Genomic DNA, 26,083 nt, shown 5'->3' on the forward strand with positions numbered 1-26,083 from the left:
ATCAGGTTTAACCGGCCACATAAGTCCCTTAACCTCATATCAGTTTTAACCGGCCACGTACAGTAAGTCCCATAACCTCATATCATTCTTAACCGGCCACGTAAGTTCCCTAACCTCATATCAGTCTTAAACCGGCCACGTAAGTCAGTAGGCTCTCAGTATACCAGTACCACCAGTAGGTTGCTTATCAAGACGATCTTATCGACCTACTGGTTGATAAAATTGTCTTGATAAGCAACCTACTGGTGATTATCGGTTGATAACCTTCGAAGCGGGTGTTCAAACTGTATTCATATAAGTTTGAATCCACATTTATGTTTTGTGTCTCGAGCTGAAATGTTTGGGAACACCTAGCCTCGGAAACCGCAGGCGTTTTGTTTTCAAAGGACACAAAGCCACCTATACCTACCTGACAGAATCGCCAGAGTTTTGGAACACAGTTCTTATATTTTAACTTTTTACTAAAAATAATATCTATGGGCTTTTGAATGGGAAACAATCTTCATGAGAAAAGGATGGAAACTACTGAATTAGAGGCCTGAAGAGATTCAATGTCAAACACCTTTTGTTTTCAAGGACAACCAAAAGTAAATCTGAATAGTACAAAAGTCATGGTGAACATTTCTTAAAAACTGTAACTCATTCTTTATTAGCAGAAATCAAGAAATCAGAACTCACTATTATTTGTATTATTTTGTATCTTATTTAAACATGTCCAGTTGTCTAATGTTCTAAAGGGAACATGTGAGGTTGATTAATTATTATATTATTAATAATATATATTGTTAATTCTCAAACTGAAAGATTATCTATGTAATATAAATTAGTGCTAATCTTCTGCCTGACCTTTTGTTTGTATTGTAATTTGATCAAATATTTCTCCTGTATATCCTGAAGGAGTACTGCAATGGTCCCCTCAATATCGGTGAAATGTACACAAATGAAATGCAAATTTACAATAAACCTTTTTGAAAGTCTGTCTCCTTTAATAATGTACAGTATGATCACTAGCAGTCGACTGTTTATTCCTGTATTGTGCTTAACCCATTAAGACCGGGCGGGAACGCACCTGTGTCACTTTAGCTTTCAACCACTTTAACCATTATTTTAAAGTTTGGTTATAGTCAAAAATAGCAGATATACAAGCTCATAGTGCGCCACTATGAGCTTGTAGATCTGCTATTTTTGAAAAATGTGTGCAAATCTTTGAGAGAGGGAAAATAAATGGGGGGTGAGTTAAGTACTTTCTTTTTTGTCTCCACCAGGCCGAAGGCATGGGGAGAGAGTATGTTTGTCTCCACCAGGCCGAAGGCATGGGGAGAGAGTATGTTTGTCTCCACCAGGTCGAAGGCATGGGGAGAGAATATGTTTGTCTCCACCAGGCCGAAGGCATGGGGAGAGAGTATGTTTGTCTCCACCAGGCCGAAGGCATGGGGAGAGAGTGTTTGTCTCCACTAGGCCGAAGGCATGGGGAGAGAGTATGTTTTGCACTCCGTCCCAGTGTGCGTGCATGTTTCCGTCCGTCCGTTACCAGCTAATCTCCGGCACCGTTGGCCCGATCCAGGCCAAACTTTGCACACACACTTCCTGGATGCCAACGACGAACCACTGCCCCAAATATTCCTCAACGGCCTGTTATAGCGCCACCATGAGACCGATTTAGGCTAAACACATTTCTGTAGATTACTCGTACACATTTTCTCCATACATCAAACAATTCGGTATACACTATCTCCATAGTCATATGGTCAACACGGATCTGCACCATTTCCCATCCCTTCCATCCTGATTGGTCACATGATTGGTCCGTTTCGAACAAAATGCCACAAATCACAAACGGTGTGCAATTTCCGTGAAATTATACATGCACATTTCCATTAGGCAGAGGACAACATGCCGCAATTTTTTTTTCCAAATCAGCCACGGTGGCGCTATAAAAGGGGAATTCCTGTTTTTACCCATAACTGCATCGATCTGTATACAATTTATGTATGCGCACTCTCTAGAGGCCATGGAAAAACATTTTCCCTACATCCCTCCACAACTGCTGGTTATAGCGCCACCATGAGGCCGATTTCTGCAAAGGTTTATGTTAATTGCACAGATTTCATCCAAATCTTAACCGAATCGGTACACATGATCTCTGTAGTCATGTGATCAAGACGAGTGTTGGATTTATCAGATTCTACACTGATTGACTAAGATTGCCTTCCAAAGTTTTCAGGAGTGGCCCGTTTTGTGCAAAATGCTGCACATGTCCTGCTCATCCAGAATTCTATTCTCAGAGATGCTATATGAGTGATCTGGCTCTGCATTTCCTCAACAAAATTAAGAAGGGCACTTTTCTAGTTCATATCTGCTTTCTGAGTATTTGTGTTTTTGGATACTTGACTTTCACTTTCAAAGACAAATATATTGTGTTTTTGACTCCATACCGACGTACATTATGAATGAACTACTTAAACCCTATGCAGTGAAAATAGCAGGTCTACAAGCTCACAAGTTAAGTTCAGTGTCTTGAATGAGATGTGATGTGAGTTTGCATATATGCTATTTTCCAGCATAGGACCGTTGCACAGTGAAGTACAAGGCTTTAGGATTTATAAGTCGTTTTTAGAATCCTCCTCCTCAGGAGCATAATCCACGGATATCCCAAGCCGTGCATATCCACGGCTACCCAAGCCGTGCATGCCTATTAATTTCCCACTATAGGCTGAGGAAGAAATGCCCCTTTACAGTTTTCAAATCAGCCTCATGGTGGCGCTACAGGCCAAGTGAATGAATGCCCAAATGAACAAACTGTTAAATCTGACTCCAGTTAAAAGGGCCACAGATGTGATTGCATTACGCAAACTGTACGATGACATTGAGATGATAGGCCTACAAGTAAGAAGCCTAGATTCAATGGGAGTTGTATCCGACACGTATGGAAACGTATTGTGCCCAATTCTCATGAAAATGATACTGGAGGAAATCATTAGGGTTCACTCGTCAAACTGGCGGTGATGAGGATGGTGATGAAAAGAACAATACGTTCAGTGTAAAAAACCTAATGTAATTTGTACAAAAAGAAGTGGAGAGCCGTGAGAGAACGGACAATCTTACGCAAGGAACGCATGACCCCCCAGAGAGAGAATCAAGAGATCGCTCAGAGCGCAACTGGGAGAAAAGAACGGAAAAAAGGAAAACCTACAGCGGCGGCGCTGCCTCGACAGCTGCAAGCCTGCATTCCATGCTGCGAGTTTCAGAGATGATTCAAAATGCATATTCTGTAATGGTAATCACAAATCCAAGAACTGTACTGAACTGACTGTTGAACTAAGAAGAGAAACACTGAGGAAACAAGGCAGGTGTTTTCGTATGTCTGGTAGTGGTAGGCACTAGGCAGGCATGTCGCGCGTAATTGTAGAACGCAGGGCATTCACTTTGAAGAGTGCGGGCGCAGACACCACAAAACAGTTTGGAATCAAACAGCCAGTCAATATACAGCGCATGATAGACGCGCCGACCACGGCAAAGACAGACAGGCTGACCACAGTGTTGCAGATGCAGTTAGTAGTGTAGCAAGCAACTCTGATAATATAGTAGGCTACAGTATTACTGCAGACAGCTACCATTTGGACAGATGCACCAACGCAAAGCCAAGTAGCCAGGTGCCATTAGATGGGGCCGTTTCATTAAAGAGGATATTTCCAGAGCACTTAACCTGCCAGTTATATAAAGAAACGTTGAATATGTATGTGTTTGGTTCCAAAACATAAACACCCCAGATAATTACCTGCAGGAAAGTGAAGGCTCGTTTGAGAAATATTAAGAACAATCAAAGCATTGATGTCCATTTATTGTAAACACCCAAGTTGAGCTCTTCTATGATTAAAGCGCCAAACGGAAAGATAAGGAGGGACTTGGAAGCAAAAGGAATGCCCATAGCAGATGATCATAGGTATGGATGCAGTGGAATTATGAGTCCTAATTGGCGGGGACCAATATTGGAAAATGGTCACAGGAAAAATGGAGAGACTGAATGAAGGACTAGTTGCACTGGAAAGTGTATTTGGATGGCTGGTGCAAGGAGAAGTCACCACGCTAAATATCATAACTGAAGTTGTGGACATTGAAGTGATGCACATCAGCGTCGGAGAGGAACAGGCACTGTCGGATCAGTGCAACTTTTGGGAAATCGAATCCCTTGCCTTGGAATCCAAATGAAAGAAATGCATTGTGAGAAGCCGTGTGTGGCGGGATGGGCTTGAGTTCCCACGCTGTCACAGCCCATCCCCCGCCCACTGATTAGCAGTCTGATTAGTTGCACGGTGGCGTTATAAGGCTATAAGTCTTCCGTATGCGTCAGCTGCCTGTCTCTCTCCCGTCGGTGTGTGAGTGAGTGCCACGCCACACTCTTCCCGCTGGGAATGATTCCACTGAAGTGGGAATCCTAACTGAGCTGTCCCATCGGGTGATAGCGTGTTAACTTGACGTGCACATCAGTGCAGGTATGTTTCTCCGCTGTCTGTTTAACGATCATCAGCATTTGTTGTTAGCTCTTGAACTTGACCGACTCTTGTCTCTTTAGCCTCGGGGCTACTGACTCGACCTACTCGCTCCTTTTGGACCAAAAGGCTGGGGCGTTGGTCGTCCGCGGCCGGATTTGGTTTTATGATTCCTATTATCTAGTAGGCCTATTCTCACACACTCTCCTATCCTCCTGGTGGAGACCACTTTTTCTAGTTAATTTCTGCATCTCTTAGGGCCCATTTAACCATATAATGCATTTGGATGGCAAAACACATGGTGACATGTGAATTTGTTCACATGTTTGCTTTTCGGGGACTTGCCATGTCCTACATGGTTCCCTATAATGACTTGATGCTAGCATCTGAACACCAGTAAACACTGTCCTCTCTAAACTAAACCGTGACAGTAACAGTTCATACTCCCTGAGCCTTGTGTTCTGTGCCGAATACGACTGTTTATAAGTTCATAAGCAGGAATAAAAGTTTAAAGATATGATGTAACAAATAAACCTTTATTGGTCAATACCTTCGGAATCACACACACACACACACACACACACACACACACACACACACACACACACACACACACACACACACACACACACACACACACACACACACACACACACACGCACATACAGTATGTATTGGCTTGTTTACACATGAATGGCAACTCATTTTGAAATGACATCATTGTACAGCATATGTTCTGTTTATAGTCATATTTCTGACTCACATTTTCGTGTATGTATGCATGCAAACATACTTATATACACATTCATTCTTTGGATGCATTTTGACAAAAGAAAAAACAAAGGACAACTAAAGCAATATTGGTACATGCCATGGACCCTGCTACGACTCAACTAAATTCACTCTAATATATCCTATCCAATACTATCCTATCCACTAATAGTATGTTCTTAGATGATACACTTGCTTGCCTGTCTGTCAGAGCATTGATTTCTAAATATTACAGTAGTTTTATAAAGCATTGAATGAATGGTTTAGATTTAGAGCCAACATACATGTGGAGAGATGCAGTGTTCAGGTTTTGATAAAACTGCAGGTCTGCTGCAACTCATTCACAGGTACAACAAAGATGATTACCTTTCTGTCTGCCACTGCTGTTTGTTAAAGGACAACTTTAGTTTTTTTCAACCAAGGTTCATGTTTTAGGTTGTTATTAGAGAAACTAAAAGTTGAGTGTTCTTTTTTTTTCATTTGCTGCTTTCTTTCGTTTTAGGGATTTTAGCCGTTTTTGACAGGGGGCGGGGGCATTCGAGCATGGGGCTAAATATGTATTTTTTTACAACATTTTATAGCGATTTCTTTTTTAATTATTTAAACCCCTGGAAATTTCATCTGGCCACAAAACATCACGAGATCTACTGAATGTGTCAAACTGACATTGAGCCTATGACACACAGTGTGGCTTCCCCCCAGTAGGCTACCTTCACATTCAGTAGATCCTGTGATTTATTTGTGGCCAGATGTAATTTCCTGGGGTTTATTAGGGCTATAGTAAATAATAAAAAAATAAATCTCCATAATATTTTGTAAAAAAATACATATTTAGCACCATGCTCGAATGCCCCCGCCCCCCTGTACAAAACAGCTAAAATCCCTAAAACGAAAGAAAGCAGCAAATGGAAAAGAAATAACACTCATCTTTTACTTTCTCTAATAACAACCTAAAACATGAACCTTGGTTGAAAAAAACTAAAGTTGTCCTTTAAGGCTTTCGATACATTTATTCTGCTGCACTGTAATGTTATTCTCTTATCTGTTTCATTTCAGCGTATTCTTTATATTCTAACTCTTTAATAAGCTTTTAATTGAACTCATTGTCCTTTTATAATGTGTTTCCTTTAAGCCCAAACCGCACCAATGATTCGAACAGGCAACTTCTTGCAACCATTATCCCCAATGGCAGTTGCAAGGAGATGCATTGGTGGGTGTGATTGATGTTAAAACTGTTTTGTAGCGACTAGTTGCAAGGAGTTGTGACTGGCACGGTGTTGTTAATGTGTTTTTGTAAGTTAACCATGAAAATCATGGTGGTTTCTTTAATGCTATGATTATTGATTTGTGTCTAAAGCACTTTGAATTGCCTCATTGTTGGAAATGTGCTACAGAAATAAACATGCCTTGCCTATGCCATGTAAATAAAGCAACACATAAAAAATACTTAAAATTGTTTTTGTTTTTGTTCTTGACACAACGGTCAAGGTTTTGAACATTTCAGACCAGCGGTAGCATCTCTTCCTCTATCTTAATCATCTGAGGCTCAAACTCCGGTTTGGTCTCCAGCGCCTGACTGGCGGGCTGGGAGCTGGCGTCGCCCAGTCTCTCCTGCTCGTGGTGGTGGTGGTCTCCCTGCCCCTGGAATCCGCCTCCTCCAGGTGGTGGGTGTGGCCTCTGACCACGCGTGGCCACTCTCCTCATCATCTCCCACTTCTGGATCCTCCTCCCTATGCCTCGGTTCCTCCTCTCCAAGAACCTCTGACGGCGCGAGGGGGACGCGTTCATCTGCAGACAGGTAAGCATGGTTAACGAAAACTAACTAAATAACAATTATTATAACCAATACATTATTATTGAAAGAAAAAAAAGTTAAACACATTTTCGTTAAAAAATATAATAAAATAATAATAGATAGATAGATTATTTCATGTGTCATGCACCAGAGGTGCCCACTGCCCAGCCTACATAGACTTATAGGACAAACAACATATATAAATCATCCGCTGTACTAGTTTTACACCAGCTTTCGGCACCATCATAGCACCTTTCGGTCCGTGCACTTGTTTACAATCTGACAAATAACAATAATAAATACTATACTACTGTACTAACTGGCCTTGTGGTTAGTGTCTGCCCTGAGACTGGGAGGTCGGGGTTCAATCCACGGCCGGGTCATACCAAAGACTAAAAATGGGACCCAGTGCCTCCCTGCTTGACACTCAACATCAAGGGTTGGATTGGGGGTAAGACAAGTCCCTGCGACATACTAGCGTCATGTCCAGGGGGTGTACGAACTGAATTAGAAAATATAGATTCAATTTCAAAACAAACTAAAACTAAACTAAGAATGAGAAATCCAAAACTGTTATAACCTTGTAATTCTGCAGACAGATGGCGGCGTCCTGCGCTCTGCCGTAGCCGTGGAACTGATGTCCGCTTTCCCCCGAGGCAGCGGTGGTGGCGTGAGAGACGAGAGACGCCCGGCCTCCACGTCGCCTCAGCAGCGTGTCCTCCTCGGCCGCCTTGAAGACCAGGTCCGTGATGTCCCGCCGCAGACGCATGAGCACCAGCGGGTCTCGGATCTGACGCATGTCAGACAGCATCACCTCGGAGAACTGATTGAGCACGTCGTGGTGTTGTCTGGGTGCCGCCGCCGCCTCTTCCGTCGTCCTCTCCTCTCGTGATGGATGGACCGCGATGTTGTCGTCGCTCTGGTGGGTGTTCCCGGAGGAGGCCATATTGATGACCGCCTCTGTCACCTGGAGGGATGTCAGTCACCATCATGAACAATGTTGATGTACATACGAATTATTGCAGTCAATGATTTCATCGTTTTTTTGGCATTGAACTTTTCAGGGCTAAATAAAACCAGAGTCATGTAGGATGAGAGAGTTGCGACCATCTCCGTTCAGTTCGAGTAGAGAAGGCAGTAAAGGCATGAACAAATATATTTTTTAATGACCTTTTTAAAAATAGTCGATTTAGATAAATGAAAGAAGACATATCAGGTTGTTTTCGGATACCTTGTTTTCTGATTTGTAAACAATATAATTATATTGGCGTCTCCAAAGAGCACAATATAAGTTTCTGCAAAGCTGCAGCTCTGAGTGGGCAGTATCGTAAAAACTTTCAGTTACTTCAATGAATGAAAGGCAACAGCCCAGCTTTAATGATCTTAAATCGCTTTATTTTAGGTAGATTTTTAGTAATAATAGTATAACATAAACATTACAGAGACTTTAGTTGTCACTGTACAACAGTTTAAAACAGTTGTCATGTTGCACACATACCTAAAATTGCTGATATTTGCACCACCCTCATTGAAAACAATGTATTGTCACGACGTGACCGCGTTGTTTTCTGCCCCCTCAATGGCTCAACTCTCTCATCATAATGACTCTGGGTATTATAACAAAGAACTTTTAATAGACAAAGAAATGGCTGACGGTACCAATAATAATAATAATACTACTATTAGTGACCTGGGGTTGAGAGGGAGGACACAGGAGCTGCGGGGTGACGCTGGGAGTGGAGTCCTGCGAGCGGGCCTCGTAGACGGGGTCCGGTCCCGAGACGTCTGCGTCCAGCAGGCTGCCGAACATGCTGCCGGTCTCCTGGTCGATGCTTCCCTCCGTCTCTTCGCCTTCATCGTCGTCATCGTTGAAATTCTCCTCCTGCAGAAGGACAGCGGAGAGACCACATACACAGATGGATTTGCTGAGGGTGGGGGACGGTTAAGGGGGTCCTTGCAAATTAAACATTTTAGCACCACTAGTACTAGTTGGACTCCTGATGTGTCGTAGTAAATAAGTGTCCTATACATATTCGATACATATCGATATATACTCCAGACGATATGTGAATCGATACAGAGGCTGCTAGATCAATGCAGTTTTGACATATAAACACATGGTGTAGGTGCAATGCACAATAAAGCCACGAGGTGGCTTTCATTTTAATTTAAAGATACAGAATGATAAAGAAGAGCTCTTGTAGTAAATATATCATTATTTGGAATCAACATAGATATAATATATCGTATCGTGGCCTCTGTATCGTGATACGTATCTATCGTGAGGTTGGCCCTTTTTTACGCTCCTTTTATTCTCCCTTATATTCTTTACTCTTAAACTGGAGGACTGAACAAATAGTAGGCCTAATGAAATATCACATTCACCTGTATTCGTGTTGTGACAATGAAATGTGATCGTGTGTGAACTGTGAAACAGTGTTGGATGAAGTACTCACATTTCTTACTAAAATTATCAATACTGCAATATAGAAATACTTAATTTTTAAATTAATTTAAAATGTACTTGAGTAAAAGTACAAAAGTATTGGTATCAAAATTTACTTACAGTAGAAAGTACTCATTATGCATAATGCAGAATGACACATTTCACAAATGAAATGTGATCGTGACATGAGTGTGAAAGTCACACACACACACACACACAGACAGGGAGTCTCACCTCGCCTCCTCTCCTGCGGATGATGTACGGTTTGAGGAAGTCCAGCTTCTCCTTCAGCATGGTCTGCTGGAAGGTCTTGATCCTGTCGGGTCGCCACAGCAGCCTCCCATACTGAGTCCGCAGGGATCTGGACCGTCTCTCTACATCAGACACTGCATGATGAGAACACAGTTCTGTTAATACCAATTCAATCAAGTGAATTGATTTATAATATATAATTATATATATATATATGCGCGTGACATCATCATCATACCGGGAGGTAATGCGGGAATGCCTACTGAGTGGCAAAAACAACTTTCTGCCTGGCCTTGACAGCCCATACATGATCCAACAGAAAAGTCCCATCAGCCAGTTTCACATCACATGTAAGTGATCTTTGCGAGCGGTTTTGAAGGAGACAGTAATAGGGATTCACAGTTCACACTCCTTTATGACTGCTGGTATATTCCACATTTTTGTGGCATAATAGCAGGAGAACGAATTTAACACCAAATCTGAGCAAACTACAAGCTTGTCATTTGGCATTTTCACCATTTTTGCATAAATAAACAATGTGCAACAAAATATAATGTGCAAGTGGTTAATCAATTCAGTGCCTACAGTAGGCTACATAATATTTGTAATGGAAAATAGGCTACTCCCTGATTATCTAACTTATTGTCTGTCTGTCTGTCTGTCTGTCTGTCTGTCTGTCTGTCTGTCTGTCTGTCTGTCTGTCTATCTAGCCTTGGATAAGAATATAGGGATGCACCGATGTATCGGTCACATAATGGTAGTATTGAATATGTAGGCTATTTGTGTCCCTAGCAGAAAAGGGAGAAATAAAAACAACTAAAAACTAAATAATCATAAATCCATCAGTGTCACTATCGGCTTTCGACTAAATTATCATTTTAAACATCGGTATCGTCCACGAATTTCCATATCAGTGCATCCTTACAATAAGTAATCGTTCATAAAATATATATCTATCAGGCTATACGACAAGAGACAGTCACATAGTAATAATAACCTTGTTATTACTATATGTCACTGGTGAAGAAGTGAAGACGATAGTGTCAACAAACAGTTCAACTTGTCTCATCTAATTATTAATAACAGTATCACTGACATATAAGTATTAAACTAGACAAAGTGTTATAACAGCAGCCATGCAGGCTATAATAATTACCTTACACAACAGTAGCCTACAATAACCAGTATAGGCTACTCACCAGGCTTGCCAATGGACTGGGCGAACTGGGACCACAGCTTGGTCTTCAGGTGCTTGTCATAGTAGGACTCTATGGATGAATTAAACAGACAGTCGTGCTGACGCCAGAACTCGATGAGCAGATTGTCCATGGTCGGTCCCCAGTGAGGTCCGCGGATCTGTCCTCGGAAATGTGTCATCATCATCATTATGCCATGGTTTTAATTTTTTTCTTTTTGTAATAAATGAATGTTTTAAATCATCCCTGAAATGACGTTTAAAAATGGTCGTGCGTACAGTACAGTAACGCAGCTTGACACCATTTCACCTAAAACATAATCCCCCTGTGCCTCTTCCTTGAGCAGCGTTGCCAGATATTGTATATAAGTAAGCAGGTCTGGGAAAACATGCCTAAAGGACAAAGGCTATGCAGTCACCATCATGCAACTCCTTGCAAGAAGTTGCAACTCCTTGCAACATTTAAAGCAGTGTGGTTTTCAACCTTTTTGATGTGAAGTCCCATTATTTATTCAGCATTTGAGCCACGGAGTCGGACCACCATTTGATGACATTTAGCCTCTCAAAAATGTTGTTGTTGGATAGGATTTTGTCCACAATTCCATGCTGTATTGATGTTGGTAGTGGTACCATAACAGACAAACATTGATCAAAATAACAATTCTTCTACATCTAATTGTGTATAGACTTCTTGTAAATGAATTAATGCAGTGTTTAACAATAATTTAATTCTTGAAAGCATATCATTTTCATTTTTAGGGCCCAAAATGTACAAGCAAAACGTAAAGGGACTAAATTAATTTCGCTGCTATGCCACCAAAATTTTGGAACGCCCTACCATCAGCCATTAAGATATATGAATCCCTTGACTCCTTCAAAACCGCGCTCAAAAGGCACCTACGGACGGCTGCAATTCGAAACTGCATGCCCCACACCCTACACCCTTCTCTCCTTACTGTATATGTTTTTACCTTTCTACTTTTATATGATGATTTCCTGTTTTTTATTAAAAAAAATATTTTATAGAAGTATATTTGTACGTCTCTAAATCGCCCTATTGTAAACACGTGTAATGGTTTATCATGGTGTCGTCCACAGTAACAGAGCTCCATATATGGGGATAACCTATAGTCCCATATATATAGACAACGGCGATATGCAGCACTGACATCATATTAATGTAAAAAACTCAAAGATGGATATACACATGAGTGGTGACATCATTGTGACACTATACATGCACAGCATGAAAGGCAGATCCCAGCTCCTAAACTTCAGATACCAACCAACGCCCACGGTATCTCCAACGATCTCAAATTCCCAGTCTACAGGACCCAAGCAAGACACAAGATACAGAATATAGGACTGAAGACTGAAGAAAGACTGAACATCACCTCAACTCAACACATACGAACCAAGGTGTCTGGCCTTACAACCCAGACCCCTTCGTACGAATCGTACCGTATATGACTCCTACACTCCGAGGTATCTGGCTTTACAATACCTTGAATAGCTTCACCAAGACCACCATTCCAATTACACCTGTTAAACATCCTGGTTTAAGTTGTAATTACTAGACACCACTGAGGCGATCCCTAAATCTAACCTTTGAATAACAGTCCTTATCGATCCTATTTAACAGTACCCATTCTGCATACTGTGAAATAAAAATCAATCAATCAATCAATCAATCAATCAATCAATCAATCAATCAATCAAACAAACAAGCCCAAAGTCACTTATAATGACCAGACATGGCAACACTGTCCTGGTGTTCTTCAAGCATTATATGCATGAAGGAGAGGACAAAACGTCACGTTATATTTCGTCAGGCCCTTTAGAGACGGAAGTTCCACTACGTAGAAAGTCAGTCTTATCCTTCATTTTATAATCCTTGTGTCCCCGGTTTACACCCGTAGTAGACAGATACCGCCACCTACTGAATCGGACTGATTGTAACATTTATTTCTCATGGTGCAAAAAAAGAGAAGAAAACAAAATATGCTAAATCAATGCACGCAAAAACAAGTACTACAAACCACAGATTTAAAATATATTCCATGTCCTTTCTTTTCCTTTCAGGCGATCGACAGCGCCGGCCTCTTCCAGCTGGTGGGGTCCTTCAGTCTCACAGTAGCGACACACGTGTACGGTGTGGCGTAGCTCCGCTCAGTAATCATCGGTATTCAGTATAGTAAATATGGACCTTCCCATGAAACTCCTCAAGAAGAAAATCACCAAAAGAAACGAAAAGAACAAAGAACGAAAACTCAACAGGCTGAAACAGCAGCAGCAGGACCAGGATGACGGAGAACAGGGTGCGTTTTATCTGTGTTTTTAAAGACTAAACACCAGTATAAATGCTAGGCTAGCTGTCAATGCTAAGTGCTAAGCCCTTAGCTAGCATGCATGCTCTAAATGTGCACGCCACGGCCTTAATAGTCAGTCAGTAACACTACTAACACCATATATATCATTTTATAATTGTCAATTATGTCGTATGAATAAAGATAATGGGTATGTCCTGTAATGTGTAAAAAAAAAAAACACGAAATGACTCAAGTTAATTACTTGCACAATATATGTACAAATTATAGCCCAAGGTTTATTTCGTCAGAATCGAAAAATAACTCTACGAGTCTATCAGTGCTGATAGGGACTCTTCTGAAAACGTACTTTACTTTAATTGTCAAGGTCTTTACACACTGGCTATTTTGATGAAGCACTTAGTTTGGCCTGGTACTGTACAAACAGAATTACCGGTATTATTTTTCTATTACCGTTACAACAACTTACTACTACGACCTATTTAGTTTGTAACTGTTTTGCACCTTTAGCCAAACATTATTCATTTTCTTCTCTAGTACGTCCGATTTGAAATGCTTAACTGAAAATTATTCTGATCAGATCAGCGATTGGCTGTAGTGAGAATATTGAAACTGGTTTGACTGGGCCGCCAAATGATTTGTAAAACAAATTGCCATTGTGATACAGAACACAGTATACTCCCAAGGCGGAACATAAATCAACTGATTAATAATAATTAATAATAAACATACTGATTTACAAACGCACACCACAGTCCACCCATGTGACCAGTAACGTGGCAGCCACCTGGCTACCGTGTTAAGTGGTCAAATGGGTGGGCCGTGAACACAGTTGAGTTTTTCCAGAGGGCCTCTCATTTATGACAGAAATAGTAATTGTACAATGCCTTTAGTGTTGCCTGTTCGTTTTGTGGTAATGAACAGGGTGTCAACTAAGGCAGACAGTGACTCTTGTGGTATTCGATGAAAGGACTCTTATCAGTGATTCCTGTCTAGAATTATTACAAGGACACACCGGCTTTGGAGCTCCTGTGAGATTGACTTGATATCTTCTCTGGCCTGTAAACAAACCATGAATCATATGTTGCAACTATTGAACATTTTGTTAACGATTATTCTATCTATTTATTTTTGTAATTGACAAACAAGCTTACATGTTTCAGCTATGAAAAAAATGGAAAAAGGAAAAAGCTACATTTCAATTTTATCACTCAAACTTTTTTTTCCATTAAAAGTGATTATCAATATTATATAATAATGCTTTAGTTTAACTGCTGCAGCAGGCTCACAGTCCTAATTTCATATTTGTAATGTTTGTGTTCCAGAAGAATCCAGTGTACCGTCGGAGGAGTGCTGTGAGGAGACTGTGCAGGAAGCAGAGAAGATAAACGACGTTGCAGAAGAAGATTCTGTGGCGGAGGAAGATGCTGTGAAGAAGAAAAAGAAGAAGAAGCGGAAGCTCGGGGACGTTGCTGAAGCAGCAGGTACACATGGTGACAGAAATGGAGATGTCCCCGACAGGGAAGGATTAACCCCCATGAGGGCCCCTGGGCCGGTAATTTTTGCAGGGCCCCCATAGCGCGCGTGTGTGCGACATTTTCGTGTTTTTCTGTGTTTTACCTAAGTTTAACTAAATCTATGGCCAATGAAGGGCTCCAGAAGCCCTTTTCAGGGCGTCAAACTTAGTACGGTGCGGTCCAATTTCTTCAAAGCCCCTGAGAGCCAAGGGGCTAATTTGTCCCTGCCGACTCCCCATACCAGTATCGATATTTACTGCTTATACTGCCCAAATGTTATCGGCCAGTCTATGCCAATCCCGATTGATACAACTTAATGTATCAGATGACTACATATAATTTATAGTAAATCAATTCATTTGAGCTTGCACTCATAATTTACTACTAATAACAATAATAATCATCAATGCTTTTTATTTATAAAGCTTATAAATCAGCATAGCAGGCAACAATGTCATGGGACCTAGCTAGGCTAAACTATGTTAAAACTAGGTAAAAGAAAAGAGAATGCATTGTCTTTAGTTTATATTGTTTTACTAAGTTATTTATTCCCAGATGTTTTTGATACACATTGATTTTCGGACGAGTCGCAAGTTTTTGATACACAGAGATCGGGATCGGGGGACAGGAAAAATTGGTACATCTCTAGACAGAAATAGTAATTGTACAAATGATTATGCATAAATGCCTTTAGTGTTGCCTGTTCGTTTTGTGGTAATGAACAGGGTGTCAACTAAGGCAGACAGAGACTCTTGTGGTATTCAATGAAAGGAGTCTATCAGTGATTCCTGTCGAGAATTATTACAAGGACACACCGTTTGAAGTGAGAGGCACTCTTATCATACATCATCAAGAATCACATTCCATGCTCAGCCATTCAAATCATCACAAATGTCATTCAGCCAATCACTTTTGGCATCTTCACTTTTCTACCCTCACTTTTATCTTCAATATGTACTTTGTTCAGCCAATCAAAGCATTGCTGTGGGGTGATCAGCCAATCACAAGCCCGAAAGGCTGGGTATAGGAGGGGCTAGTGCCCATCAAGACCAGCGCATGACGTGACATCATGTGGCAGCCAAGTCTGTGGACCTTTAATGTTGGCTTTAAGCAGTGATGAGTGTGATTCTTTTGTTTGTTTTCTATTTAGCTCTCCTTACTTAAATGTATATCAATGACAACGTTGAACCAACACAAAATAAATACACTCTTGTATAAGATGTAACAATACAAATCTTGTGAGTCTTTTAATTTTGTCTAGGAAAAAAAAAGCTAAAAACAGACACGACGGAGGAAGACATCACAGCTGAGGATGAAGATGGTGACGGCGATAAAGAGGTGGAGGAAGGTGACGATGAGGAAAAGGCTGATGATGAAGATGCAGATGGACCTGAACTACCAAGTGGTTTGACGGGTAAGTTGGGTAACGAACTCTTGCTAATCAATGAATCATTACAATAAGTGGCTTACCTGTGTTTCGGCAAAAACATTGCAGATCTACAAGCTCACAGCGCCTTACGTTGTGAACTTGTAGTGAGTATTATCAGATTTATGTCGAGGGGGCCCTAGTAAAGAGCCCTAGGGGACTCCGGACCAACTAAACATATATGGTTTGTTCCATATTTAGCACACCAATTCATATCTGACCTGTGTTTTGATCAAATGAATAATGCAAAGCTTATTTTTAGAGAGTCACCGATGACACATGTCTTGGGTTTCGATTTAGGAGAGCCTGCTGGAGGACTGCTGATTACACATGTTTTGCACAATATTTTGTCAAAATAGTGCTAAATCAATTTGAGAAACTTAGATTTGATAGTTTTTTTTTAAAGGATAGAAAATTCAAACTTGTGACTGGCTGTGAGCTTGTAAATCTACTATTTAATCTACAGATATTCTACTGTTAGACAGATGTTAGTGTAACGCCCAAGTCCCTATACTTGGGTGATACTGGTTGCAGAGGAAGTTCAGACGTGTGATCAAAATAACTGATGTCCAAAAAGTGTCCGTTGAGTAGAAATGTAATTATATTTATTAGCCGCTCAAAGTCCTATACTTTGTAATACAAAATAAACATAACATAAACCATCAAACGCACAGGATAGGATACAGATCACCAGCCCTCATGAACAGTCAAAAACTGGTTTACCTCTGCCACTGGCAACACCTGAGACCAATTAGGGCCAGGGTTAAATACCCTCCCTCCCTGTAACCATGGCAACATAGATTGGCAAATTGACAGGAATCATGGAAAACAATATGGTGGCTCAAATGGCTCTTACAGTTAGGTTCTTGGCTTATTTATGATTCAAGATGACTATTTTGTATGTATTTGATGGTATTACCATGTGGTGTTCTTGCTTACTGTAAATCTCTCTGGATTAAGAGCATCTGCTAAATGCCTGTACATTGTAAATTGTATGAAATGCCTTCAAGTGTTGCCTGTTCGTTTTGTGGTAATGAACGGGGTGTCAACTGAGGCAGACAGAGACTCTTGTGGTATTCAATGAAAGGAGTCTATCAGTGATTACTGTCAGGAATTATTGCAAGGACAACAGCTTTTATTTATCACCAGTAAGCCAGTCGGGAACGACAACGTTTAAAATGGGGCTTACGTGGTGATCATGATGTATTGTTTTGGTGATCGTTTGAGGAGATGCAACAGTCTATAAACACACAAGATATCTGTCTAAACACCTGAACGTGGCTGGAACGCTCCATTTTCTGGTCTGTGGAATGTGAAATTAGAGCACTGTTGAGCAATAATGTGCCGTTTAAACATAGAGCCCCAGAATGTAAAATAAATAAATAGAATATATATTTTTTTGTTCATTCATTTCAGGGGCGTTTGAGGACACGTCGTTTGCGTCCCTGGAGAGCCTGGTGAGTGAGAGCACACTGAAGGGAGTGAAGGACATGGGCTTTGAACACATGACAGAAATCCAGCTCAAAACCATACGCCCTCTGCTGGAGGGAAGGTACGTCGACAGCACATTCTCTCCCTGTTGGGTTGTGAGTGTGGAGTATGAGTTGGGTTGTGGGTAGCTGTGCACGCATGCGCACACAAGAGGTTTTGGGTTTTTATGTGAACATGGGGTATAAGTTGGGTTGATAATAAATAATAATAATAAAGCCTTATTTGTATAGCACCTTTCATGACATGAAATGCAGCTCAAAGTGCTTTACAGAACAATGGAGAATAAAAGAAAAGCAAGGCAACGACATTAAAAAACAAGCAGTAATGCAGTACAGTGAAATGACATGAAAAATAAAAAATACAAGATCAATTAAAGGCAATGTTGTAGAAGTGGGTCTTGAGCTGAGCTTTAAAAATGTCTGATGTGAATGTGTGGTATAAACTTTGAAGGTGCCTAGTTGGACAAACTAACTAGGTCATGTTGCTGGACTGAAACACTCTCCTCTAATCATTTCTCCTGGCCATCACAAACTTAACATACCCATTTAGATTAATAAAGACCACTTTAAACTATATTTCCAGGCTTGAAAAGCTCATAAATGACAATCTGACTGTTCCTGTTGTCACTTCAACCACAACTATATTGTGTATTGATTGTCTTGTCTTGTCTTGTCTTGTCTGACTGCCTGTCTGCAGGGACGTCTTGGCAGCTGCAAAGACGGGTAGTGGTAAAACATTGGCCTTCCTGATCCCCTCTATAGAACTCATCAATAAACTCAAGTTCATGCCCAGGAATGGTACGTATTTCACTTTATTAGCATTATGATTTATTATCGAAGAACCCTATAGCAGATCTTGTGAGTTTGCAGGTGTGTTTTGCAGCTTTTGTCACATGTAAGAAGTCAGGGGAGTGCTCATAAGAACAACGTTTTAAGAGCCACTGACTGAAAGGTCACCTGATATGAGCTGAGTTTGCCACAGTGTTGATCTCGTCGACGAAAACTAAATAAAATCTAAGCTGGCTAAATTTAATGACAACTTTATTCAATAAATAAAAACTAGACTAAAATGTTAGGGATTGATCAGTGGAGAAGAGATCCAGTAGAACTAAACTACATTTTATGTTTGGTTGTGCTTGGGTGTCTGCAACGGGTTGTAAGCTTGTAGATCTGCTATTTTAAGCATTGAACCAAGTGTAAAATCAGGCATTACAACTTTATCAAGGCCTGCCAAAATAACGACAAATTCCGGGACATCTCTAGACAGAAATAATAATTCTACAAATGATTATGCATAAATGCCTTTAGTGTTGCCTGTTCGTTTTGTGGTAATGAACAGGGTGTCAACTAAGGCAGACAGAGACTCTTGTGTTATTCAATGAAAGGACTCTTATCAGTGATTCCTGTCGAGAATTATTACAAGGACACACGATTGACTTGATCTTTTCTCTGGCTTGTAAAAAAAAATCATAAATCATATTTAGGGCTGCAACTATTGATTATTAAGTGGTCAGATCAGATGGGTGGGCCGCAAACGCTTTTTTGGAGCTTTTCAAGTGGGCCCAAGTCCACAAAATCAACTGTACATTTAGTCGACTAAAACTAAAACATTTCAGATGACAAACACATGGCTGGAAGTTCTCAGTCACCACGACTGATTTCAGTCATTTTGGATTCCATATAGTAGCCGTGTATTCTATGAATAATAATAATAATAATAAATTTTATTTATAAGGCGCCTTTCATTCAGAAAAATAAACTATGGCATGAATGAAATCATGTTGTGCAGCAAAAATAGCTGATCTACAAGCTCTCAATGAGCTTATAGATTTTCAATTTTCAGAAGCTTCATCCATAAAATCCAAGGTTTAAGCGTCAATCTGTGATTTCTTAACCTGGTTGGTAGTATAAAGAACAGCAGGAACAATGTTACTAGAAAATCATCATTTTACATATTGTGTTAATTGTTTAAGAATTAGCGCTAGTGTGTTGGGGGCTCATAATGTTTCACAAATCGTACATTATGGACTTGGTCATAGAAGCATTCATGAGATTAGATTTTTGCTTTAATCCATGAAAACATGACTAAAACTAAATCAAAATCAACACCGGTCTGCCGCTTCCAATCAGGCACGGGGGTGGTGATCCTGTCCCCGACCCGTGAGCTGGCCATGCAGACGTACGGCGTGATGAAGGAGCTGATGGAGCATCACGTGCACACCTACGGCCTCCTCATGGGTGGCAGCAACCGTTCGGCCGAGGCCACCAGGCTGGCCAACGGTGTCAACATCATTGTGGCTACGCCGGGGAGGCTGCTGGACCACCTGCAGGTGACCTGCTGGGACATGCAAGCATGCCACGCACACACTCACACATGCACCACGTGATTGTATTACTACACTTGTGAGTAGGGTTGGGACCCAGAAACCGGTTCTTTTTCAGATGCGGTTCCGAGATTGAAGAACCGGAATCGGATCCATCGTAATTGGAACCGTTTTTATTTTTATTTTTTGTCCTCACTGTATTGCCTTAAACACTACTATTGTTTTAATGTTGTTTTAGGGCCTTGCTTTTCTTTTGTCATTGCTCTGTAAAGCACTTTGAGCTGCATTTCATGTTATGAAAGGTGCTATACAAATTAACCCATTCTGGGCGGGAACGGCTTTTGGTGTTAGCATTATGTTATGCTTCACCTAAAAATAGCAGATCTACAAGCTCATAGCGTGCCACCGAGTGGTGCGCTACGAGCTTGTAGGTCTGCTATTTTTTTAATCTGATCTCAGGTCAGAATGGGTTAAGTTATTATACTTTTTTGGCCTCACAAGTGTATTTTGGTGAGCCTCATGTCAGGAAAATGTTGATTTGATGCTTTGAGATTCTAAACTTGTAACTGTCCTCCCGTGTGCAGAACACTCCAAACTTCATGTACAAGAACCTACAGTGTCTGATCATAGACGAGGCCGATCGAATTCTGGAGGTCGGCTTCGAAGAGGAACTCAAACAGATCATCAAACTTCTGCCCAGTGCGTATATCTGACTGTACCATGGCGACACACCCCATTACTGGCACTTCAGCTATTTTCAACCTACTCACTAATTGTCATAAGATGGCACCATTGTTTGTCTACTGTGTCTCAGATGAGTGCAGGGGATAGTTCAGATACCTGACTGTATGTACCTGTGATTGACATTCTTCGTATATTTGGTCGTTTCAAACAAAATTTCAAACTTAGATTTTTTTTCAGCATGCCATCAACGTTCAGTAAGAGAAATGTGTAGTTTCTGTCAGCTAGGAATCCCCGTCGATGTCACCATCGACAGCTTTCTGAACTGTCGAGACACAGAGTGAGTAGACAGAAATTGTGCCATCTTATAATCATTAGTGAGGAAGAATTACATAAAGAAATGGGTTCTCCTTTAGTGCTCCTTTAATAACTTATAACATTTTGATTCTGTACTTTTTATTATACTTGTGATACTAGTGATTCAGGCTGGTGCGGAGTATCGGACCCAAACATCCCAGTGTGTCTTAGGATAAATTAACTGTGTAGCTGCACTAGTAAATGCCTTTAGTGTTGCCTGTTCGTTTTGTTGTAATGGACGGGGTGTCAACTAAGGCAGACAGTGACTCTTCCAGTCTTCAGTGAAAGGAGTTTATTGGTGGTTCCTCTCAAGACGAATTGGAAGAACACATCATCACATTGTAGATTTGATTCTGAGTAGAGGTGCTCCGATGGTTCAGTGATCGGAAATTTACCCTATCTGGAGAAACTGATCTTTTCTACCAGTATAAAGTCAATCAGATATAAGTATAATATAATAACAATCTGTGATCGGGATTGGTCCCAAAAAGCCTGATTATTTGGCGTGGGCTGCGTGGCGACATGAGCTTCCTTCTCCTGAACTGGTGTTTTTAAATGACTGTTTGCGTCAGAGAGGAGATGCTGTTCTGAACTTGTGTTTTTAATGACAGAGAGGAGACAGACCATGCTGTTCTCGGCCACGCAGACGCGCAAAGTGGAGGATTTGGCTCGTATTTCCCTGAAGAAGGAGCCGCTGTACGTGGGAGTGGATGACAACAAGGAGCAGGCCACAGTCGACGGACTGGAGCAGGTACTGGATCAGTCACTAGTAGATTTAGGGGGTTTCGTTTTTGTGAATTTATTTATGCTTCCTCATGCAACAATTTGTGAAAATTTATTCAGAATTGTAGCTTTAAGCATCTCTCCTAGCAAGGTTTGGTAGTGGATAGGAGTATGTTTAAGGTGGTGTCGGTGAGTTTGACCTCATGGTGTGTGGGTTTTTTTTGCGTTTGTGCCGGTGGTGTTCAGGGCTATGTGGTTTGTCCGTCGGAGAAGCGGTTCCTCCTCCTCTTCACCTTCCTGAAGAAGAACCGTAAGAAGAAGATTATGGTGTTCTTCTCCACGTGCATGTCGGTGAAATATCACTACGAGCTCCTCAACTACATCGACCTGCCCGTCTTGGCCATTCATGTAAGTCTGTGGTTCCAGTTCTGAACCAACATTTAGGTATCTAAATTCTAAACCAATTAATTTGGTTCAAAGTTAAGCGGGGGGAAAAGGAACGGAACCGGTTTAACCCTGGTGGAATAGGGGGCCTCTGTAAATCATGACTTCCTTTCATCCACTTTCAACCTAGCATCAAAAGTTTGGGCTTTTTTTATTTATTGTAATTGTAGTTTTTGCTATTCATATAATGTGTGTGCATAGTTACACACGTCTCAGCTTCTGTCAAATGTAAGAAGGGGTGGGGGAGTCTTCAAGTAAAAAGGTTGGGAACCACTGAGATGATCTTTTTCCGTGTTTGTGTGTCCATCCCAGGGGAAGCAGAAGCAGACAAAGCGAACCACAACGTTCTTCCAGTTCTGCAACGCTGACTCTGGCATCCTGCTGTGTACGGACGTAGCAGCCAGAGGGCTGGACATCCCTGAGGTGGACTGGATCGTCCAGTATGACCCCCCTGATGACCCCAAGGTGGGTGTTATGTGTTGGTAGGACTCTGGAGTACATTGTGTGTGTGTGTGTGTGTGTGTGTGTGTGTGTGTGTGTGTGTGTGTGTGTGTGTGTGTGTGTGTGTGTGTGTGTGTGTGTGTGTGTGTGTGTGTGTGTGTGTGTGTGTGTGTGTGTGTGTGTGTGTGTGTGTGTGTGTGTGTGTGTGTGTGTGTGTGTGTGTGTGTGTGTGTGTGTGTGTGTGTGTGTGTGTAAAACAGTCATGCAACATCAACCAAAATATGAAATACTCTAAACCGATACCAGCATCGGAACAACTCTTCACCTCCACAGTGTGTTGACGGCATTGTGCTGTTTCGTTTGTAGGAGTACATCCACAGGGTGGGCAGGACGGCCAGGGGTATAAACGGAAGAGGACACGCCCTCCTCATCCTCCGACCCGAGGAGCTGGGCTTCCTCCGCTTCCTCAAACAGGCCAAGGTAACACGCACGCACATACACACAGATTTGTATTACTATAACCAACCAACATTTTAGATCTACAAGCTGTATATCTGCTGTTTCCGCAACCAAGTGAAGTATAAGTATAATTTTACCAGAGTCTGGAAGATGGGTGAGATTTTGAGCTGATCATTACAATGTCCTTATGGAAAAGAAAATATTTCAAAAGGAGAAAACATTCAAAATCTGTTAAAGATATTATATTTTGATCGGGTGTCAAAATTATGGCACTGTAAGGTTGGGCGGCCTGGTAGCGGAGCTGTTCTCACATCACATTATTTCAGCACGATCGCCGAGCGTGCGGCTGACATCACCCAACCTTAGTAGAAATCCAAAGTCTTAGTCCGGGTGTCGCATAACTTAGTTACTCTCCTTTGTCTGCTGGAATGTAGGGCAGCAACAACATAGGATTTAAACTCCTTGCTGCTAATATTGATCATAGTATGTTGTGTATATATGATCTCGTTATCTTAAAGGTGTCTCTTTTTTTTAGGTTCCCCTGAGTGAGTTTGAATTTTCCTGGGCTAAAATATCCGACATACAGCCCCAGGTAAGAAATCCTTTCAGGTTGAATCTCAACGGTTTAATTTCTATGGTTATATATTTTAGTTGTTTGACTTGCGTAACTGTTCTGTTTCTCAGATGGAGAAGTTGATAGAGAAGAACTATTTCCTCCACAAGTCGGCCCAGGAGGCCTACAAGGCGTACGTCAGGGCCTACGACTCACACTCGCTCAAGCAGATCTACAGCGTCAATACCCTCAACCTCCCCATGGTGGCGCTGTCCTTCGGCTTCAAGGTCCCCCCTTACGTCGACCTCAGTATCCTTTCCCCGGTCTGGGGGCACATGTTTTGTGACGGCATGGTCCACTCCCAATGTTTGTTTGAAATAAGGCTACAACAGTTAAACAAACGAATCGATTTAAACAATTATAAAAATTACGTCTATAATTATTTTAATTGATTAATAATCCATCCCATCCAATGACGCATGTCATTATAGGCAAAACGTTTCAAAAATAACTAACTAAATTGTGAAAATGGCTCATCTGCTTTTTGTCTCCATTTTTGCTGGCGATAAAATAAATGCTAAGAAAATGTTCGATTGTTGCAGCAGTGTGTATTTGTGTTTTAAATCAGAGTGTACAAGTTTAGATCAGATGGTACGAATGGACCTGTCTTAGAGGTCCATTCGTTTTAATTTGTACCGTTACTACGAGCCCATTTGGTTCCTTGGCGATACCGAGACCTGCCGCTGAGAAGCAGTCGACCAAGGAGTTTTTTTCCTGCAAAACAAATGCTTTCAATGGTGGTGTTTTCCTCAACCAGCCTTCCTCCCAGATGTTCACGTCAGCAAAGGAGTGAAGGTGCAGAAGAGAGGAGGGGGAGGGGGCTTTGGCTACCAGAAGAACAAGAACGTCCACAAGTCAAAGATCTTCAAGCACGTCAACAAGGGCAACCGAGACGGCAGGCAGTTCTCCCGCTAAAAGCTGCTCGAATGAACTCATGTCATTTCTTCAACTGCAATCTATGTTCTATGTTTAGATTTACCGTAAATCCTCCAATAAAGTCATCCTTTCTATAAATTACTGTGCCCCTATTAATCACCAGGAATGGCGCTGAATAACACAACAAAGTTAACTTTGGGAGAGAACGCCAATAAGCACTCTTAATGGCCTCGGACAATAAAACTACCAGTAATGAGAGCAGCAGTCTAACTGCGGAGGAGGGAGGAAAGTGACACAAAACCAAGCAAGTGAAATCTATCCCACAGCCTACTAGGCTACTACAATGAGTGAGTACACGATGTGCCCTTCATGCAACGAACGTTTTATAAAAGGACAGATCTGCCTGCAGCAGCTCCATGCGCCTAGTAGATCTGCCATCATGGATCATGGAACGAACGCCTTGTTCAAGTGTTGCACTCTTCATATAAGCTTGCATCAGACAATATAAGCTTGTCAGTAGCCTATCTGGAGGCCTTTACATATATTTGACTGTGCAATAATATAAGATAGACCACAGTAATGTAGTAGGAATCATAGCTTCAAATTGACATTGGTTGTTCAAGTTAAATTGATGTGTTGATGTTATGGTATTTACCATAGGCAATATGCCAATATTGAAAAAAAACATTCAAATGACCAGTGAGCACTTGCAACTGCACTGTATAATATTCCATGAGGACTTGGTTTCAATACATGTGCCCAGCACATTTTACTGGGTTCTAACTGACCCTAAATGTGATTTATTCATTATGAGCGGTTTGAAAAGTAGAAATATAGGCCTCCTCCTTATAGCTGCCTCCTTCCAATAAAAGCCTGATATCGGTTGAGACAAATGAAAGCCCGGGTTTCTAAAAGAGGATTTACGGTAGACCCAAACGTCATTATTCCACTAACTACATATTGTGCTAATTGTTAAGGAAACGCATTTGCAATGTTTCTAATTTCAGCTGGTTTGAGCTGAAGCTAATTTCCGCAGTGGGAGCAAGTAGGTCAATATTATTAATGTGAAGTACTCCTTTCACACTGAACTTGGCCAAACAAAACAATGTTTATTTGTTTTTGCTTGCATTTTGTACTGTATATAGTCCATTGTTTATAGGGTATTGTGTTTCTTCAAACCTAATTTTGTTCTTGTGAGTTGGAACAGGTATTTTGTAATTGTCACTTATTGTAAAGACGGACCCTGTATTCTTCACTGTACCGGTCTTTATTAAATATATTTACTTTGAGCTTTGTACGACTGCTTAAGTGGGGGTTGGGTATCATAAGGAGGTTCCATAGGGGTTGACACTAGGGTCTCAGATTTACTTGCCTGTCAGACAACTATACAGGTCATGTTCTACTTGCCCAAAGGTCGTGCCCACTTGCCTGGAAAGTTAATCATCCATTGTGAAAT

General features: G+C 41.2%; 2 protein-coding genes across 3 annotated transcripts; one reads left to right on the forward strand and one right to left on the reverse strand.

The window, feature by feature from the left end:
- Window positions 1-5,882: 5,882 nt before the first annotated feature.
- Window positions 5,883-11,267, reverse strand: LOC310867123 (uncharacterized protein). Its single transcript, XM_083776943.1, has 5 exons — window positions 10,954-11,267; window positions 9,737-9,888; window positions 8,747-8,938; window positions 7,637-8,023; window positions 5,883-7,049 (listed from the first exon to the last, which is right to left on the reverse strand). Exons 1-5 carry the CDS (start codon window positions 11,138-11,140, stop codon window positions 6,762-6,764), a joined length of 1,206 nt encoding a protein of 401 aa, XP_083633069.1. The 5' UTR covers window positions 11,141-11,267; the 3' UTR covers window positions 5,883-6,761.
- A 1,868-nt stretch (window positions 11,268-13,135) lies between these two features.
- ddx18 (DEAD (Asp-Glu-Ala-Asp) box polypeptide 18) lies at window positions 13,136-25,916 on the forward strand. 2 transcript variants are annotated; one of them, XM_083776375.1, is made up of 14 exons: window positions 13,136-13,267; window positions 14,602-14,760; window positions 16,055-16,207; window positions 17,636-17,771; window positions 18,407-18,507; window positions 19,840-20,039; window positions 20,618-20,732; window positions 21,683-21,822; window positions 22,041-22,202; window positions 22,551-22,703; window positions 23,046-23,159; window positions 23,674-23,730; window positions 23,823-24,000; window positions 24,521-25,916. In XM_083776375.1, the coding sequence occupies exons 1-14, from the start codon at window positions 13,150-13,152 to the stop codon at window positions 24,664-24,666; spliced, it is 1,932 nt and encodes a 643-aa protein (XP_083632501.1). In that variant the 5' UTR covers window positions 13,136-13,149; the 3' UTR covers window positions 24,667-25,916. The 2 variants fall into 2 exon arrangements, with proteins under 2 accessions (XP_083632501.1, XP_083632502.1); XM_083776376.1 differs by having other exon boundaries at window positions 13,156-13,267; window positions 14,605-14,760.
- Window positions 25,917-26,083: the final 167 nt, after the last annotated feature.

Source organism: Protomyctophum parallelum (assembly GCF_964188405.1).
Source record: "Protomyctophum parallelum genome assembly, chromosome: 11".
Classification (NCBI taxonomy): Eukaryota; Metazoa; Chordata; class Actinopteri; order Myctophiformes; family Myctophidae; genus Protomyctophum; species Protomyctophum parallelum.

What these genes read in the sequence shown, in the direction of transcription:
- LOC310867123 (XM_083776943.1), bottom strand. Translation starts at nt 11,140, where the DNA reads ATGATGATGATGACACATTTCCGAGGACAGATCCGCGGACCTCACTGG. An exon ending in GTCCTCCCTCTCAACCCCAG is followed by an intron (nt 8,024 to 8,746) that starts GTCACTAATAGT and finishes ACATCCCTCCAG; the next exon opens with GTGACAGAGGCGGTCATCAA. An exon ending in TCTGTCTGCAGAATTACAAG is followed by an intron (nt 7,050 to 7,636) that starts GTTATAACAGTT and finishes ACCTGTCTGCAG; the next exon opens with ATGAACGCGTCCCCCTCGCG.
- ddx18 (XM_083776375.1), top strand. Translation starts at nt 13,150, where the DNA reads ATGGACCTTCCCATGAAACTCCTCAAGAAGAAAATCACCAAAAGAAAC. An exon ending in CGCCCTCTGCTGGAGGGAAG is followed by an intron (nt 17,772 to 18,406) that starts GTACGTCGACAG and finishes GCCTGTCTGCAG; the next exon opens with GGACGTCTTGGCAGCTGCAA. An exon ending in TATCCGACATACAGCCCCAG is followed by an intron (nt 23,731 to 23,822) that starts GTAAGAAATCCT and finishes TCTGTTTCTCAG; the next exon opens with ATGGAGAAGTTGATAGAGAA.